Source organism: Dermacentor andersoni, chromosome 6 (genome assembly GCF_023375885.2).
Source record: "Dermacentor andersoni chromosome 6, qqDerAnde1_hic_scaffold, whole genome shotgun sequence".
Classification (NCBI taxonomy): Eukaryota; Metazoa; Arthropoda; class Arachnida; order Ixodida; family Ixodidae; genus Dermacentor; species Dermacentor andersoni.
The window spans coordinates 91,626,043-91,644,540 of NC_092819.1; the positions used below are offsets into that span (position 1 = coordinate 91,626,043).

Below are 18,498 nucleotides of genomic sequence, written 5' to 3' on the forward strand. Positions count from 1 at the left end.
GCCGGCTTCTGAATTAACGAAGACAGAACACGGCGAGATGATGTTGGTTCCATTCATACTTGTGCTCATCTGCATTGGTGGGAGCCAAGGCTCTCCATATGTGTAAGTGCAGAGGAATATCACGCTGGGCTGATTTTTAGTTGACAGTGCGAATAAGGCCAACAAATGACACTTTCGTTGTCAAATGCTGCTTCAAAGGCTCAATGCAATGTATTAACAACATTTTGAGAACCAGTTACGTTACAGCGCATTTTGTTATTGACACCGCGGAGGAAAGTACTTCTTCCATCCTCAAATCGCTTCGATGCGTTTGAAAGCAAAATATGCTTTGTCACAAGTTGACAGTTTCACAATGCATTTGCCAAATAAAACAAGAAAGATTAAGAAAAACGAAAAGCTTCATCTGCTAATCGACAGTGTTATTCAAGTAAGTCCACCTAAACTTGTTAATGATGTTGCCGACAAGTAAGCGAAAATTTCACATTCTATAACGGTAAAGAAACTGGCAGAACTTACATGACGGAATAACTGAGCAGCAATGGATTTTCTTTGTTTGGGAAGCAAAACATACGTAGTAAAATACAGCAAATTCTTTAATTTCGTGGCCGAATTTTATCGTCAATCGGAGGCTTTAGGTCTATTCGCGGCAGCTTTGCGATTTCGGACTTTTGCCATACGACTCACTCGGGCTGCAAAAGGTCCTTTGCATTCATTATTCTGTTTACCATTTCTGTCTTTTTGAAACAGTGCAATCTGTTTAGCCAACTGCATGGCTCTTCAGTTAAACGTACTCTTCAAGTGCGACTTCTGATGTGTGCGCCTAGCTCTACGAAGTAGGACACCTGTTTGGTCATTTGTTTGTTTGTATGTTTGTTTGTTGATACTGTCAGCCCCCGAAAGGGTAAGTACAGGAGTGTAATACAGAACATAACACATAATATATGTCACTTTCCCATAAAACAAAATTACCATAAAAATTCATAACCATAGCTATGCAGGCAAAGTAGTGCACACGTCTTGCGCATAAGGGGCAGTAAAATTCACAGTAAAACAATGTTTTTCATTTTCATAGTGGGACAAGATAGCACATGGCGATTAAAATTACACAAGACATGAACAGAAAAGTACAATTTCGGAGAGTTGCGCCATCGGAAGAAATAAATTATTCAAGCAGCGTTACAAATATTCCATTCTCGAATTGCCCTAGGAAAATAGCTGAACTTAATGCATCCTTTGGTATGAGCGGTGACTAGATGTACATAGTAGGCCGTTGTCTTGAACATTTCTTTATCAGCGCGGCGGTAAATTCGTCGTGCAGCCTTTGAGAATACTGCCATAGCGCAAATTCGCGCAAGCAAGTAAATCAAATGCGCCACATTTCAGTATTTTCCACCAGCTAGCATAACTTAGCAAAACTATAGCTGGCAAAATTATTTTTTTTAGTTTTCAGCATAGAGTTCATACTTATTCTATGAAAGGTCATCGTACCTTTAAATTTCACATCTTATTATCGCAAAATTCGCGTAACTTAAAGCCGGACGTCAATAAAGAGTTTTAGTCAGTGATGTCCACATTTTCATCGGCGTAAGCTGATTTCCGCATACTTCCCAAAATTGCAATCACGATCTCTTTAACAACGCTATTCTTTAGGTTACGTTTAGTTGTCTTTTTCTCTCTCTCTCTCTCTCTCTCAGGAGTCACGTTCCTCTATGCATAGGCTCTTGCTATTGTGGCTTTCTAGGATTTCTTTTTCGACAAAAAACTTCAAAAAAAAAATAAACTAGTGCTAGGTGTAAGGTAATAAACTTTGCAAAACACCTCAATTCATCTATCGGTAATAAATTTCCAGTAAGTGAAAACATTTATTCCTCCGGAAATCGTTTTTATTTTTCGTGTGAGCCTTAGTAAGGCCAGTAGGTAGCTAAAGTAAGCTGAGCGCCAAAACTTTGTGTAACGTGACGGCTTCATACGCATTCCTTGTCGATGTCTAAATTGTCGCGGATTTGTCCGGAGAAAGATTATGTTCGAGCTCCCTTCATTCCTTCTGGTGACATCTGTATTTTAGGCGATCCTTGCTATGCGAGGAAAAGGCCTGCGACACCACCTGCAGCCGCCAGTTCAATGGATCTATTGGCATTAAGACCATCGGAAAGTGTGAGGGTAACGAATGTCAGTGCTATCGCACCTCACGTAAGTGCCTCTCAAGGTTCACATCGTTCTCTTTTTCTCTTAGGGCACTGCACGTACATAGGCGAGGACGTCAGTCTGCTTTTAAAATCGTTCGCATGCAGTCTCAAATCTTTACCTAATATGCTCCTTAGATGCAAGCACCGCTTCAGAAAACGCAGCAGGAAAGAATCTACGTATGACATATCAATGGAGTGAACTGCGCAATAGAGGGCACAAACAAGTGGCTAACAAACACAGAGCATTCCCATTTGATTGTCCTGTATTTCGCGGTCTTTCCTTCTAATATATATGTGTTCCTTTGTCAACTAACTCTGGTTTGGACTTTAATGCGTGTCGACGTGCTAGCAGGTGCCTTCTTGCTCTGTCACTCAGTGCAAGCCATAGACATGTACGATGAAAGCGATGGAAAACAGATGTAGAAGCCGCTCTGACTTATGACTGGGCCTGCTTGTAGAAGTGAATCATGTCAAGAAGTGTTGAACATGCCTTCTTCGTTTATGATTGACTTATTTTCTTCAAAGTACTCAATCGAGGCAGTATACAAGTACAGAGGTTTTGCATGGTCTCTCAGAGTGCAGCCCGTTGTTTTCATTGTGTCAGGATGCCGGAGTAGTAAGCAGTAACAAATGCAGATGCAGTTCATCTGTTACTGCAGCAATTACTGCAGTAACAGATGAACTGAAGAGTATTGGCCAAGGTATATGTACGCATAGTAGCGAAGCTGCCATAGACGCCCATACATCCTGTAATGACAGCGTGGTGGATTCATTGTTAGATGGATGGATGCTACGAGCGTCCCCTTTGGAACGAGGTGGTGGGTTGCACCACCAAGATCTTGTTATTATATTGCCTAATTTCATACCTATGTTAAAAAAAGAAAAGGAAAGAAAGGAAAGCACGCCACGAAGAATTCCTAACACCAAACTTTCTGAATTCTCACTGATAACTTTTTTTGTACACCTTTTAATTGATTGTTTTCGGGCAACTAAGTAGTGGGGATGGGTGGCTAGGAGGGTGGGGGGGTAGGGTCGCCTCGCTTGTTCGTTCGTTCGAGCTATTCGCCCACGTAGACAATTATCGTCGATGATTTATGCTAATTTGTTACAGTTTCAGTCAGAAACGTTACGTCACGATTACACGTGCAGGCCACCAGTGATCTGAAAGTATTGGAAGTAAACACAAGTTAAGCGAGTATTGTTTGTTTGGGGACAACAGGATGCCCAGAGAGTGCCAACATTTCTCATAATTCATGCGTTGAGGTGCGAGTTTTCACAGTCACTTACGTTATTGCGACGACGAAAGTAACGTGCTGTCTCAAGAATTCAGTGACGCGGCGACGCAAATGTTTGATATAACCGAGATACTAAGTCCTAATATGCGAGTAAAATACGTGTCTTCCAGAATTTTATTAGGGTTAATTCAAAGCCCGTTTCATTAGCCTTTACTCTTTTTATGCGTTTATTTTCCCAGTAAACTGTCATGAATGCGAATTCGACAAGAGCACCATGAACCAGTACAATTAAAGTGTTGACAAACGACTTTGTTATTCGATTTAATTTCCGGTTGCTGCGGTTTTCTTGTTTTGTGCAGTTACTCAGGAAAGCTTGTGGCTTGCTGAAATATTTAATAAATAAAACTGTGTTTTTGTCACCTTAGCGGGTAGACCAAATGGAAAAGCATACTAGGCTGCCTGCTCATTTATGGAGACGATATCCATTTTGCAGTTGGCATGAGTGAAGCGCGAAAGTATTCAAATTATTCTAGGTACCTGTGGCCCACAATCTTTTCACTCTAAGTGTGCAATGAAAATATAACATAATTCAGGCTGAATAGCCGGCGCGTTTTGCTTGTGCAGTCTGTAATGCGAACACCTGCAAGAAAATGTGCATCGAGCGATACGGCAATGAAAGTGACGTACACTCAGAATGCTCGAACGACATGTGCAACTGTGCCTGGAAAAAAGGTAAGTTGTGCTTTCTACGTCTTTTTCTCCGCTTTCGCAAGTTAAATAGGTTTTAAGGCATAGCTAACATTTTACGATTGAAGTCTTGACACTGTAACTATAGACCTACTTGACCAAAGGCAATTTGTATACATCGGAAAAGAACATGGCTTAGGAAAGCGTTCATACTGGTGGTTATACGTTAGCTTTATTCCTCAAGTATCATTTCACCTTTAAATAGGTCAGGCAACAGTTTTTTTCATCAGCTTTTTTTTTTACCGCGCATACGACTTGAGTGCGACGTACATACGAGAAGCGAATGTTGCTTCTTGTACCGCTTATATTCCATTGACAGCTTACGCTTAACACGAAAGGTCCAGTTAAAGTGAAATGGGAGGAAAGGTTAACGAAATCACCAATTTGGTTTATTAAGAAAGGATGGGCTTGACTGCGTAAATTTATTGTGCTGAAGCAGCACTTGTTTCGTTGCGTAATTTCGGAGAGAACAAAGCGGGTGAGCGCCGCATCTATGGCGCCATACATATACGCCGACTCAAGAAATATACGCGTTCTGTCGTGTGTTCTGTCGTGAAGTATGCAGGAGACCTCGAAAATAACCGCTGCTGCAGTAAAACCGAGTTGACGCCTCTGCGCGTATATGAGGGAGCGAGGGGAGGGTGTATGCTGGCGTAGAAGCTCAGGAAAATTACACCCTCGAAGGTAAAGTGGATGCACAAACACCCTTTTCGCACCCTTACTTCCTTTGTAAATTTCGAAATGTGTGCATTCGTTAGCCCAACACCCTTACTGCGTCCTTTCATGTTTTAGTGGTGCTTGGGTGTCTTGCGCGAAACACTCACCTTCCAGAATTTGTGGGTGCTGGGGCACTGCACCATTTCAAAACAAGCATGAAGCCAGGAGTGCTCAGCGGTTTACGCCGAGCCGTTGCACGAGCAGTCCATATGGTCACCGTAGGCTATGAGTGTTAGCTTGTTACTTCGCCTACATCACGTCTCCGGTGGTCAAGCGTAAAGACAGCTCTTTCATTTATTTCCTACCCTGCCTTTCGCTTTTTGCCATTGGCTTCGTTTAAGCTGTTTCAGCTCGGTATTGCTTTATAGATCAGCTGTCAATTGAGTGAATCATAGCGCGTCAGCCAATCATAATTCTTCAATGCGCGCGTTTTTTTCTGGTGTATCATTGGGGCCGGCGCAATGTTATGCGCAGTAACTCTTGCGCTATTTCATGACGTATCACATAATAAGCAATATCATCTGCATGCGGAGCAATCGTCTACCGGTAAGAACAAAACATTTATTGAGGACATGACGCACCCCGGTCGTAAAGTGGATAGACGCCGCAACTTTGTGCGCTTCTCTCCTTCCTGCCTTTCCCGCCTTATTGCCAGCATCACTAAAATTGTTTCACCTTGGTGTAGATTTGTTGTTTCACCTTGTTGTTGCCTATCATCCTATCAGAATAGCTAGAGGAAATACTGCACTCTTAACTCTTTCCTTACCGCGCCCACTGAGCATCGTTAGCCCGCTATCGATGGTTTGAAACGCCGGTTTCGAGGCCTTCCGCGCGGCCCACGGAGACACTGCGCTATAGGACACGAAGGAGAAGAACTGTTCTTTTGTTTTCTAAGCAGTTCGCTTTTTTTGCCCCGGGTGGTGATTTTTGAAGGCACTCCGCAGTTTCGTGACCATCAAAGTAGCAAGCCAAAATGGCCGCCTCGGGGAGCGGCGTGCGCGCTTCGAAAGATCGCAGATCTCGTGGTGCCGCTGCGTTTGCGGCTAATTTTATCGGTGGATCGGGCAGCAGCGAGTCTGAGGATGCTGCACTTTTCGTCGGACTCTGACTCTGAGAGCGACGGCGACGCAAGGCAGCCGGGAATATCGGTGGCCGCAGCCTGGCACGCCGAACGGAAATTTTTGCTCTTAAATTCTTCTAGTGGAAAACCTGTGGAATGAAAAATTTAGATTTTTGGGGGGATATAGTGCCTAGACAGCAATATACATTTCGCATATCTCGCAATTTTTGTCACGTTCTTCTTAGTAGATACAAGAGTGTCTTTACAAACTTTGTACAATTTTATCGCACAATCTTGATTTTGTCAATTTATATTTCTTTTATGACATACATCTCGTTAATAAAGCTTTGATGGGTGAAAAGTGCATTCATTGTGCTTTTTGTTTATGTTTTGCATCAAATATTGAGTGCAGTAGTTCTTTTAGAAAAAGATACCTGGCGTAACCTGCAAGAAAGACCCGTTTTCCTTATGGTAAGGAAAGAGTTTAGGTGCGCTATTATTCCCTGTAGTTGTGACGGTAGAGTGGTCGAAAGGTAATGCTTTCGTAGAGTGGCCATTTGTAGGTTCACAGTTCGAATCCAGGCTGCACGACTTTGTTTCCTACGTTTTATTATTTAAACAACATCTAAGACAACACTTCCGGCTTACATTGGCGGAGGTCCGAAACACTAAGTTAGGGATGGAATAAAATATAGCGCTGTAAATGTAAAATGTAGCGTGAATTTGGGCAAAACACACATTGGAGGGAAAGGCTTCAATTTTAGAAAATACTCTTTGAAATGGGTGTATAAGTTCACCTAAACAACATTTTTATGGGTGCATGGGAGTGAGTCAGACACGAGAATAGACACTTAAGGGGGAAATTTTTCCTGAGTGTGTACTCTGAAAAATGATTAGAACCTGTGGGGCTTATCGTGTCCCACAACGATAATCGTCATCTGCCTTGCTTGCGTTTCCTTTCTTGAAAATGCGCGCTCGCTACTTTCCTATCGAGAAGGCTGTGTCACGTCGATAACGCGCAAGCCGTTCGTGACTTGGAAGTACCGGGCTCGCATCGTTAAAGAAATGAAATGCGGGCAAGACAAATGACGATAATTGTTGTGGGACAAGATACGACCCAGAGGTTGTAAACCTTTTGAGGGGTGTGGTACGTACGGTAGGGTTTGGTGAAAGTGCCCGTCGACCTGAGACGGTTGCAGACGGGCACTTTCACCAACCCCTACCACCTGCACCACCTGTGGCCCGCGCTGCACCCGTCGCCCGGCTGCCCGTGGTGCGAGCACGAATGGGCCCATATGGCCCGTGTGCTTTGGGAATGCCAACGCCATGAGGAAGGCGGACAAGGAGGAAGGGGAAGACAACATCAAGACCCTCTGAAGCGGGGCGCCTCGCTGAGAGATGGCAAGCCGCCCTCTTCAGCGAGGCACCCGAAGACCAGGAGTGGGCCGTCCAGCGGGCCAGGGCCGTTGCCGAGGATCTCGAAAGATTTTCCTCGGGCGATGGACCCCTGGCAGCCTAGCCCGGGGCGCCAACATCAATAACCGTTGGACAAATAAAGTTTATTCCTATCCTATCCTACGTACATTATCTAAAGCAACGCCAATCCACAACAACGGGAAGTGCACGCCGTCTCACACGGCTCAAAAGATGCCGATTTTTCTTCAGCAGAACGGTGGCACCTTGCGCGCCTATCACCCCGTGCTTTGCTTTGCTCAGCTGTAGGCAGTGATAAATGGCGCCATCGCTCCGCTGCAGCGACATCGCCAGCTTCTTGTGTGTGTGTGATGTCAATATCCCTCTATACTGAGAACCAATCTCCAGAAGGATGCCGCGATAACGGCCGAACTTTGCTTCCGAACTGAGCTAAAGGGTAAGGAAAGTTTACAACACCATTCGCTTCCCGTGAAGGGGACGAGCGGCTTAGAAACGGCTGCGCGTCCGGCCTGAATGTCCACCAGGTTAGGTGACGGCGGCAATTTTCTTTGCACCCGTGCACAGGAAGTCTGCGGAAGTACTTGATGCGGCTGGCGGAGACGGCGCTGTTGTGATGAACGAAGGTATGCAGTGACTGGGTTTCGTGGTAGTGAGCAAGTGAGGGGCCACTGCCGGTTGAGGTAGGGCTAACACAAAGACTGGAATTCAATTATATGCCTACGGCCCTGAAGCCGAGGTACAGAGCAGGAGGAAGCGTGGCTACCATGATGCGGTACTTGTCCTGCTGCGACATGATGCCAGGGAGGAAAAAGATCCTGCCTCCAGCTTGGTGAGCCAGATAGACGGCCTTCCTGGTCAGAACTCTGGCAACGGCAGCGGCTCGATGACGCAGTGCAGCGTGGTTTCCTCAGGCGGGAGCTTCATGCCTATAGATGGGGCCAGGGACGGGTTTCCCTCGGTGCCTGACGGTGGCCTTGCGGAAACTTTTGGAACGCGCTGTACCGTGGTCCGGTGTCAGCACAGTGGCGGAGATGGGGTGACGCTGCCTCGTCGAGATGCAGGAAGCAACTAACCTTATTCTCCTGTTCATGCGCTCGTTCCGCTCGAGCTGTCTTGGCGCACTTCGTATTCGTCGGCGCATCGGCGACGCCACAGCTTCGAAAGTATACACATATGCTAGCGGGCTCACTAGTATGTGTTTTAAAACTTCATTATGGTATTGCGCGACCACGTATGCTATAAACAGTCTTGGTTACATGAAGAAAGGCATTCGTCGTTCCTTGATGCGTCGCTTGTGCTTTCGATAACACGTGCTTGATAATGGGCAGTGTTATGAGCTACTAGAGTGTAAACATTGTTTTATCCTAATGGTGAAAGGGATGTTCATTATTAAAAAAAGGTATTCGGAAAATATTCAACATTCATCTTTTTTCTGGCCTTATAACGTTTGTATTCAATTTGGTTTCGATAATTGCTCATCACACACGCCTTATAGACACCAGTGGCTCTGTAACACATCAGATAGGTTCCACAATTTCTACAGAACCGGGAAAACAGATTAATAAACATACTTATACAATAGAGCGGCGTTTCACTAACCGCTGCAAAGAGGTGACGACCTTATTTTTATTGCCCTCCTTGTTTTGCTCACTATCTGTGTGAAATAAAACCATGGAATTTGGGAAAAAACTAAAATAAAATAAAACAAGCAATTTGTAACACCGAAACTACGAGACAAGCAGTACTACTTTTCTTTAGGCATGTTTTTACGGCTTTCTTACAAAAACGTAGGATTAATTATTCAGAACGTTCGGTTCAGTAACTTATAAATAGTCTCACTTAGTGAATGGATTTAGGCGATATAACGAAGGTGATAGGAATTAAGGCAATAAGCATTATGAAATTCAATGAAAGCTTAGTTCTCGCCAAAGCAAGCACAAGTATGTCGTGCTTCGTAATGATTACAAATTTGAGCAGAATTGTCGGGGTGCCTCAGAACCTATGGGATTTTGTTGCTAAATGCTGCTTAGCAGGTTTGACCTTATGACATGGAGCCATAGTTTATTGAAGGCAAATACAATAGCAATGTACTAAGATTTCGGCGTAGGTTAACTTATTGCTGCAGAACCGTCTTCACAATGACTTTCGACGGTAGCACGTTATCATTGAATCATTATAGCGACACGACGTACTGCCACCGTATAAACGAGTTATGTCTGAGGCGTGTACTGCAGCGAGACTTCTTTTTTTCACGTACCTGACAACACTCGGTGTCATCGAACGTAGCCGCCGCGAAGCCTATAACGTGGCCTCCGTCATGCGTGGCGCGCAAGTGCGTGCAAACGCTGAGAAAAGCGTCCTGCCGCAACCTGGCTCCTCTGGCGCGCTTCTTTATAGACACGCTGCGCCATCTAGTGGCACTACCGAGAAGCTCGCGCCTGGCCTCCGAGACGAGTAGCGTGGCACGCCGGTGAATGCGGACGCTGAGAATCGTTACCTCGTCGCTTGCCGCATGATCAGTGGCACATGGCGGGGGATCAAGTTGGCGAGATATTCATTGAAGAGCAGTACCTACCCGGTGCATTCATGGCGCAGCTCGCCAAAGCGTTGACGTGAAAGGCCTTCACTGAGAAGCGGCACAAGCCTCCACCTGAAGCGTAATAAGCGCATCTTTATTCGACGTCTGCCCTCAATACACGCCCGTGTTTAGGAACGGGATATAGCGATTTCTGATCTTATTTCTAGCATAAGCATATTTATTTAAAATTTGAATAACTTATGGGGTTTTGCGAGATTGAACCACGATCCCATTATGGCACGCTATGGTGAGCTCCTCCATATTTAATTTTGACAACCCGCGGTCCTTTAACATGCACACAATTGACGGAACACAGGCGTTTTTGCAACCGTAATGCAACCGTAATGCAACCGCTGCGGCCAGGATTTGATACCGCGACATCCTGCTTATATAATTGCAACGCCATTTCCGCTAAGCCATCACGGTGGATTAATTTTAACATATTAAACTCACGCGCTTGTGCTTGCAATGAGCATTGTTTATTTTCGTTTGTTGGATGCAAAAGCTTTGCATTAAATGTTTTTACACGCATACCATTAATAAAATCGCGAGACACACACTGGCACACATGTGTCGCTAACAGTGGCACTAACAAAAAAAAAAATATATAAGGTGCCTAGTAATATCACATCCCGTTTGAGTGAAAGCCAAGTGATTACGCAGAATTAAATGGCGAAATAATGTGTCACCGCTGGAAACCAAAGAATCGTCAATGCGTGGACACGCCGGCAGAGGCTGCATAGAGCTTGAAGATTAAGGGACATTTACATGGACACTTGCTGAACTCTCAACTTACCTAGTCGCAATTGGCGTGCCGGTGGGATGCGCTGACTTAGCGCACAACGGCACCGCACTTCCTTTCATTGCCGAAGCTACGCCATCTTCGAAAGATTCAAAACCAGAAGGCGCCGCGAACGCTAACTATAGATATATACTACAAGCGTGCAAGGCGCACGGGCGCATAGCTCGGACACGAGCACGCGCACCGGCACCACGATTACGAACGGCCTTCCTTCCTCTCCTTGCAGAGCTCATTGTCCTTCGTCTCCACTGTGTCTCTTCCTTCTGGGTCAGTCGTACGAGGAAAGAGAAGTACTGTGATGCATCCGTGCTTCTCGTCTACGATAAAGTAACGCTGCAGTGCTACCACTAGAAATACTGTAATATTTAGCCGTCTAAAAGGGTCGAAACTGTAATCAATTGAAAACGCAACTCATCTACCTTTCTTGTTGATTTCCTCAGTTAGTTGAATATGCATAATTATTTTTCTTTGTCTTGTCATTTTCAGATTGCGTGCTCTCCGAATGCAAACTTCTATGCGCCGAGAGGTATCCAGGAAAGCCGAACGTTGACTTTAAGTGCAAGGACAAGCTCTGCGTCTGCGAATGGACGGAGTGTGAGTGAAAAATGACAAAGTCAACCCAGCCGCGCCTCAGAGAACAGTTATACAGCCGTGATGCACTTCTGGTCGACCCGCGCAGAGGGATACCGCCGAAACTTAGCGCTCACGGGTAAAGCATGCATGACCGCTCACTCAAAACAGCCGCAGTTAGAAAAGTCTAATGCCTACTTAAGACGCTTTCAAATACGGGGTAACTCTGACGGAAACATTGAAGGGTGGTCAAGTCCGTTATTACTAGGCTCACTGAAAGCGTTTCCTTCCTTGTTTTTTCTTTTTTTTTTGCTCCGTAATAGGCGTGCAGGGAAAGGTGGTAACATTCACAAATTATGAACAATAAAACGTCATCACGTGTACGCCGCTCGCGACGCAGCGTGATAGACGCAAGCCCTAAAATTAAAGTTATGGCGATAACGATTTTTCAACAAAGAAAATGCCATAGCACTAGCAAAGTAGCGTACTGCGGCAAGTGAGAGTCGTCGCGGACACGACTGCGCTCATTGTCTCAGCATGCTAACGGCGGGAAGTATTGGCGAAGGAAGTGCCCTGCCACATTCGCTGCGGTGAAAAAGGAGTCCCATATTCGGCCTCGATCCGGTTCCACTTTCGCCGTAGGCATCAGAAACTGGTCAGTGAACTAACATAAGCATGCCTAAACATTTCTAAACATATCAATGGTAACATATTATTGAATAGTCAGTTTTAAAACAAACGCGCCTTCCGTCCTAAAGAAAACATAATTCTATTCCGTGACCCTATTGCCAGCACGAGATAAATACTTCGCGCCTTCTGCCACGGAAAAGGCAACCAGGTTTGGCCAAGTGCAACTTTCCCGCTGGGATCGGCACCCCGTAGCCAGACATCTTGCCTAACTTACCTCGAGCTGCCGGTGACTGCCGTATAATCGCAGAAAGGAAGTGTAGCGGCCACAAGGAACATAAGAGCAGTGGCTGTGTATATGCGCAGCTAGCAACGCGTTTTACTAGCCTGGCAGACGACTCAACAATAAACCGCAGTAGCTCTGCGCAGCCTTTATTTTGCTATTCGCCTCCTTTCTGCCTGGAGCCTTCGTAACTTCATGTTACTCTTCCTTTTATTAACTGCAAGCGATAAACGCGCGAGCCGCTATGTGAGACGGAAGGAACTGTAAATGCATGGCCTCCAAGACTGCGCGTGCTGGCAGGTTTTGCTCCGAACGTCCCATTCATTGACATGGAAAGAGCGAGTTCAACATTGGGAGTGGCCGGCTCCTTCTTTCGCACCGTGGCGCTCGCAACAGAATGCTTTTCGTGCGTTGGACAGGCTTTCGGGCGCTCCGGTACTGTTTCTGCGGCTGAGATAAGGCGAGAAAAAAAAATTAGAGCAGAAGCCATCTTCGATTATTATCTCAGCCAATTCATTTCTCTCCTGCACGTGACGGGAAGCCCGAACGAAACCCGGGGAAACGCTCACTCGAGGACCGCCGCATGCGCGGGCCGTGACACAATGACGACGTATAGGATCGGAACGAGAGGCAGTTGCAGACGCCCGCACGCCGCACCAAATTCGTTTTCAGAGGGTTCGTTAAAGTACGTGTATGCGACCCACAAGTGGCGGTCCTCCAGTCAGCGTCGCTTGTTCTCGGTGGCCTGTTAAACGGATGCTGCTAGTGGAAGTGATAAATATCAGTGGCACGCGGTACTGCGTCAACAAGACGCAATCAATAGCAAATTAGTGGAGACACACCACCAGGTGATCCGACGCTCGTGTATCATCATATAGGTCGCAGCTGCAGTCAAGTTGTTACTTAGCTTTGAAGATTGAAAGCGCTCGCAGGGCTTTCGGTTCAAAATATGTCATTCCTGCAACTCTCAAATGTGTGCGTGTGCGTGTGCGTGCGCGCGCGCGCGCCAGCGCGCGTAATGGCGACCGAAACAGAACCGAGGTGCGACCGATATCGCTGCGAGCACTTTTGCGTGTAGAATTTACATTTGCATAATTACATGTTTGCCACAGTATAAACTACGGTACCTAAACACAACTCCAAGCCAGGAGGAGGAAGAGGACTCCGTTGTTGACACAGGCACGAAGGCTGGCCTTATTACGCCGAAGAGCTTTTTAAATAAGCTATGTATATGTGGGATATAATGAGCCTTTGTGGAATTCACGGTGGTATAGCGGTATTATTGGGAAATTGAACGCGTACGTTCGCTTCACTTCCGTTTACTTTCTGTTCCCGTGACACATGGGTGCCTCTGCGCGATCCCTTTTGATAAGGTGGTACTGATCAAGACATTTAATTGGAACCGAGCTTTCCAGTGATAGCACTACTACGCCTGCTGAAGGAACTGTTGCACCACCTCCGCGCATTGAACTTAAAAAGAAACAGAGTTTGCAAGGTACCCCTTCTTGCAAATCTTTTATATAAGGAGCAGAAAGGTGTTGTATGCGTTCCATAATAACAGATGTGCTTCAGAAATCTTTACGGAAATACAAATATGTATTGCGGGAAGACTATATACAAAGCGAAAAAAAAATTAATACCGCCATAGGACGGCTTCAGTAGAGCGCATGAGATTATGATAAAGCGGGTGGTGCAGGATCTGCAGAGCACCCTCGCGGTGGCCTTGGCGAGCCCCCAACTCACGTACCAGTCTGCGTTCTAGTTTTCCAATCGCCGTGGTCTTGCAGACGCTGCCACACTATACGAAATCATGACACGTTCTTTACACTTAGAACTTGCCCAAACCCGCACTTCTCTTCGCTGCAATACATTGTGTGTGTTTCATCCCATGACACAATGGTAATGCGGTGAAGCCAATGTCGAACGCATATGAGACCCTTGTTTTCCCATTTCTTTGTGACACCGAGTCACAATGAATCTTTGAAATATTATAAACAATGCTCGCCTAGCGGATACGTCGTATATCAAAAAGTATAAACATGTATAATAAATCTATCATAAATCCGTAGTAGGTGCCACTGCAACATAATGCAGGTTGCGAAAGGCGAATTTGAGCAAAATATACGCCACATCTCCTGTGCATCCCTGATGCGATTCCTTCTTGTGAAGGAGGTATGGCTTATGCCACGACACTCTACGTGCAACTTAAGAGTATAATTTAGAATATAATTGTGGCAGATAAGGAGAAAGGATATACATTTTCGAGGAAGTCTGCCCATATGATATTAAGATCACCGCAACATGACGTTATTAGCGTCGCAATTTTCTGGCAGTGAGTACTGTCTACTGATTAAACAACCTACTGATGGCGGAACGTTTAGCAGCAAGCTGCTGCTATATCGAATTGCCTCGTTCGGGGATTACCAAAATAATAATACTGAAAAGAACTCGGGGGTAGCGTGCACTCAGCAGGTCGCACATTAATATAGCTAAGTGTTGCGCTAAGGAAGGGAGCGCAATCTCAGAAGCTCATTTGACTTCCTCACCTTCGTTGCAGTCGAGACAGACTCCACGACAAAGACAGCACCACCTTATGTTGACATCGGGAAGAACAAGAATGCACGTGGACTCCAGTCGAGAAGGCGTTCCAGCATCGCGAGAAAGAGGTCCGCTGACGCAACTGCTCCTTAGCTGGCAAAGATTTCTGCAAACAACACCCAAGAAAACTAGTGCTCCGTTTACAAAGGAAACAACAATAAATGCAGTTAAAATCGTTTTTAACGTTTCATCTTCCCTACAATGATAATGCGAACAAGGCCACGGTATTGTGAAAAAGGCTTCTGTGGGGGAGCCGAATCGTTAAAAGCGGGTTTAAATCTCCTTCAGCTTGATGTCCTGGCCCCTTCCTCTAAAATGAATTATCCCGACCTGACTGCCTCCCGTCACACACTCGACTTCACAAATAAAACTAATGTTTCTCTGTATAAGCTACGAGGTCGTTAGTCCGTTTCTTATGCTCCCTCAATATCCAAGCTGCGAAGAAGGGCAGTCCGGCATATCATGATGAAATTTGTGCTTCGCCAGAGCATATTAAAAACATGAGGCATCCACAGGTCAAGTGCGTGTTCGGTATAACAATGTACCGCCCAGCTATATGATCTGGGCGAACGCATACACTGTTGCCAGGAGCGGGCCGAGACAGTGTGTCGACCGGTGCGCATGGTCACAGAATCGAAGCGAAGCAGCGAAAAAAAAAAGAAAAACGCTTCAGTGGTATCACATCCGCGCGTCGTTCTACAATGAAGCTAGCGTAGTTATTAATAGCTTGTTCGCCTTGTACCATCTTGTGCAGTGTAGACTCGTTCTAACAAACGTGTTCATGCGGAATGTGTGGACAAACCGCGCAGTACTCTTTCCTGGCCCGCTTTGCCGCCGAAGTAGTACTGTCAGCGACAAGAATCAAGAGAACTAGGGCAATGGTCAAAGTGCAGTTGAACGCGTGTGTTTAAGCGCCATTTAAAACAAAAATGGCCAGTATTAGGGATTGAAAAAGATGTCCCACCGAGCGACCGCTGCTTCTTCGGTGAGATATTATTTTTTTCTCTTTTTTTAGGAAAAATTAGTGCTGTCCAGAGACTTTTTGCTATTGTTCAGGCAGGACAGACATCCCGTGGGGTACCTATGTGCAAAAGATCACGCACAATATCGCGCGGTTTTGCTGCGCTCTGCAGCGCGTATCTGCCTACCACGGCGGTAGGCAGCAAACAACACCGGCACGAGCCATATGTCCGACAGCGCGATCCGAGTCGCATGAGGGCCACAGAATCGGCCCCGCATTCGGAAGCGCCACAACACGCGACCAATGTCATCAAGCCGGCGGCGCTAGTTTTGAACGCCGCATTATACTTTACAGTGCACCTTCAATGAATGTGGCCGAGGCACGCGAAAGTGAAACCAAGCACCCACGGATTGACGAAAATAGGACCTCCCCCTATGACAGAAGCAAAGAAGACATACATTGTGAAGATACACCGTTCTTTTTGGTAGCGTATAAAAATAAGTGATCTGAGGGTAATTCCAGTTGTCCTTCGACTCTCATAGAAAGGCTGCAACTTTTCGCAAGTTAATGCAAACCTCTGCGTCGTAAAATATTTCCGCGGCAAAGGAAAAGGCTCGGTCATTCCGCGTAAATAGAGATGGGAGTTTGTCTGTCAACGTTACTTCAGTCTCACCTGCAAGCCACTTCACTCGATGAGTGAAGTGGCTGGTTTGGGAGTCAAGCCATTTATTCCGGCATCTTACGCAAAAAAAAAAAAAAATGTTGGCAAGATACGCCATGTCCCTGTTCAGTGTACAGAGGAACAACTGGTTGACTTCCTGAAGGATTTCGGAGCGGACATCTGCCCGCCGTCAGGCGCGCTACAATCTCTCAGAAGACGGAGCGATAGAATCACACCCTCTGAGAACCGTTATTCTCCATTTCAGAGAAGACAAGCGAATGCCGCAGAGAGTGAACTTTGGTTTCACGAGGCATATCCAGTAGAAGAATGTCATGGTCCTCCTCTGAGATGCTGCAACTGCCAGAGATTTGGACATTTAGCGAAGAACTGCCACAGTCCACGTCGATGCAAGATATGTTCAGAAGGCCACAACCACTCCGAGTGCAAGCCTGTGTGTCAACCAGTGTGCCAACTGTGGCGGAAACCACAACGTGGCCTACTGCGGCTGCCCTCGAAACGTAGCTGCCCCAAAGTAGACAAGAGTTGATATACGGAAGGCTGCTTCCTCATAATGCGCCCCCACCTAACCTTGATACCGTAATATATGCGCCGCCAACTCCCAACAAAGAGCAGGAGCAAGCGAACAATTTGAACTATTCTGCAGCTATAAAGAAATCAGGTCAACAACATTCCGGCAGCGAGCGACACGACCCATCTTCAGAGAATGCTGCTCCTCTTGCCCAGGCATCGCGTCAAAATTGCTGACCTTCTCAGCAACGCCCTCCGCCATCGACACAGCAACCTCATTTAAAATCTCAGCAACTACCTCGGAATTTGCCCCAACCACACCAGTAATCCCAGCGACCATCTTGGCCAACCCTTCAGCGATCTGCTCCAATCTCAGATGAAGCTTCAGCGTCGTTTGGTGATTACGCGTCTATACCAGTGGCACAGATGAATTTGCCCACGCAATTCGCAGCTCTGCAAGCAATCCACAAGCAAACAACTTACCAGAGCTAAAAGCACTGCTGTCTATGGAGTCGTTGGTGCTTCTACAACCATTAGCAGCTGCACAGCAGGCCTACAATGAAAAGTCATTACAATGTTCTCATATTTCGGTGGAATGCTAATAGCCCTCGTAGTAAGCGAGCTGATTATCGAAAACTACTAGCTCAACATAACTTTCCTGTTTTATGTATACAGTAGGTAGGCGTACGAGATGATTTTCGTCTTTCAAACTATGTGATATATAAACCATCGCGCATTGCTGGAGATAGCAGAGCGATGCTATGCGTGAGAAAAGACCTGCCGTCTTATTTATAACAGTCGAGTGATTCAGATATATATCGGAGTTGGCAGCATGCAAAATACCATTTAGAAATACGTGCGTCACGGTGATAAGTGTTTATCTATGAGGTCCTACCAAAATATTTCTAGACAGCTTGGCGAATGTGTTCGGCATCGCAAACTCATATGTGCTGGTTTGTGGGGACTTCAACGCACATAATGTCGTTTGGGGCAGTGAACATAATGATTCCCGCCGAAACGTTATCGATTACGCAGCAGAAAAATGTAATTTGATTGTGTAAAATAACAGTTCTCCAATGTTTTTGCGTGGGTTTCGTTACTGCAGATGTATAGATGTTACGCTCTGGCCACATGTCCTTCTCGATAGCGTTGAATGGTTAACGAACATAGAAACGCATGGCAGTGACCATTTCCCTATCCTGCTAAAACATCGTATCATACGGAGTGAAGGGACTCGGCGCTACTCAAAATATAATAATTGGCAAAATTAACGTCACTATTAGCTATCTCATTCGGCGAAAATTCGAACTTTCAAAGTTTTGCAGCTATATTGTATGAGTCTTACAAGATCTGCGCCAAGCAAGTCATCGTCGCAAATGAATACGCTACAGTTGACTGGAAATACGAATGTCTAAGAGCGATTAGAAGACGAGCACAACGTTCTTATCGTCTCAGCGGAAAAGTGAATGACTACAACATGGCACAGAAAGCTCGGCCAACTTCTCGCGGAC

General features: G+C 45.9%; 1 protein-coding gene across 1 annotated transcript; it reads left to right on the top strand.

Moving 5' to 3' along the window:
- LOC129382388 (uncharacterized) lies at nucleotides 1–15,015 on the top strand. Its single transcript, XM_055066272.2, has 4 exons — nucleotides 1–102; nucleotides 4,046–4,153; nucleotides 11,246–11,353; nucleotides 14,797–15,015. The coding sequence occupies exons 1-4, from the start codon at nucleotides 99–101 to the stop codon at nucleotides 14,928–14,930; spliced, it is 354 nt and encodes a 117-aa protein (XP_054922247.2). The 5' UTR covers nucleotides 1–98; the 3' UTR covers nucleotides 14,931–15,015.
- Nucleotides 15,016–18,498: the final 3,483 nt, after the last annotated feature.

Excerpts from the sequence above, each read along its gene's own strand:
- LOC129382388 (XM_055066272.2), top strand. Across the intron at positions 4,154-11,245 it reads CAACTGTGCCTGGAAAAAAG|ATTGCGTGCTCTCCGAATGC; the intron begins GTAAGTTGTGCT and ends TGTCATTTTCAG. Across the intron at positions 11,354-14,796 it reads CGTCTGCGAATGGACGGAGT|TCGAGACAGACTCCACGACA; the intron begins GTGAGTGAAAAA and ends CCTTCGTTGCAG.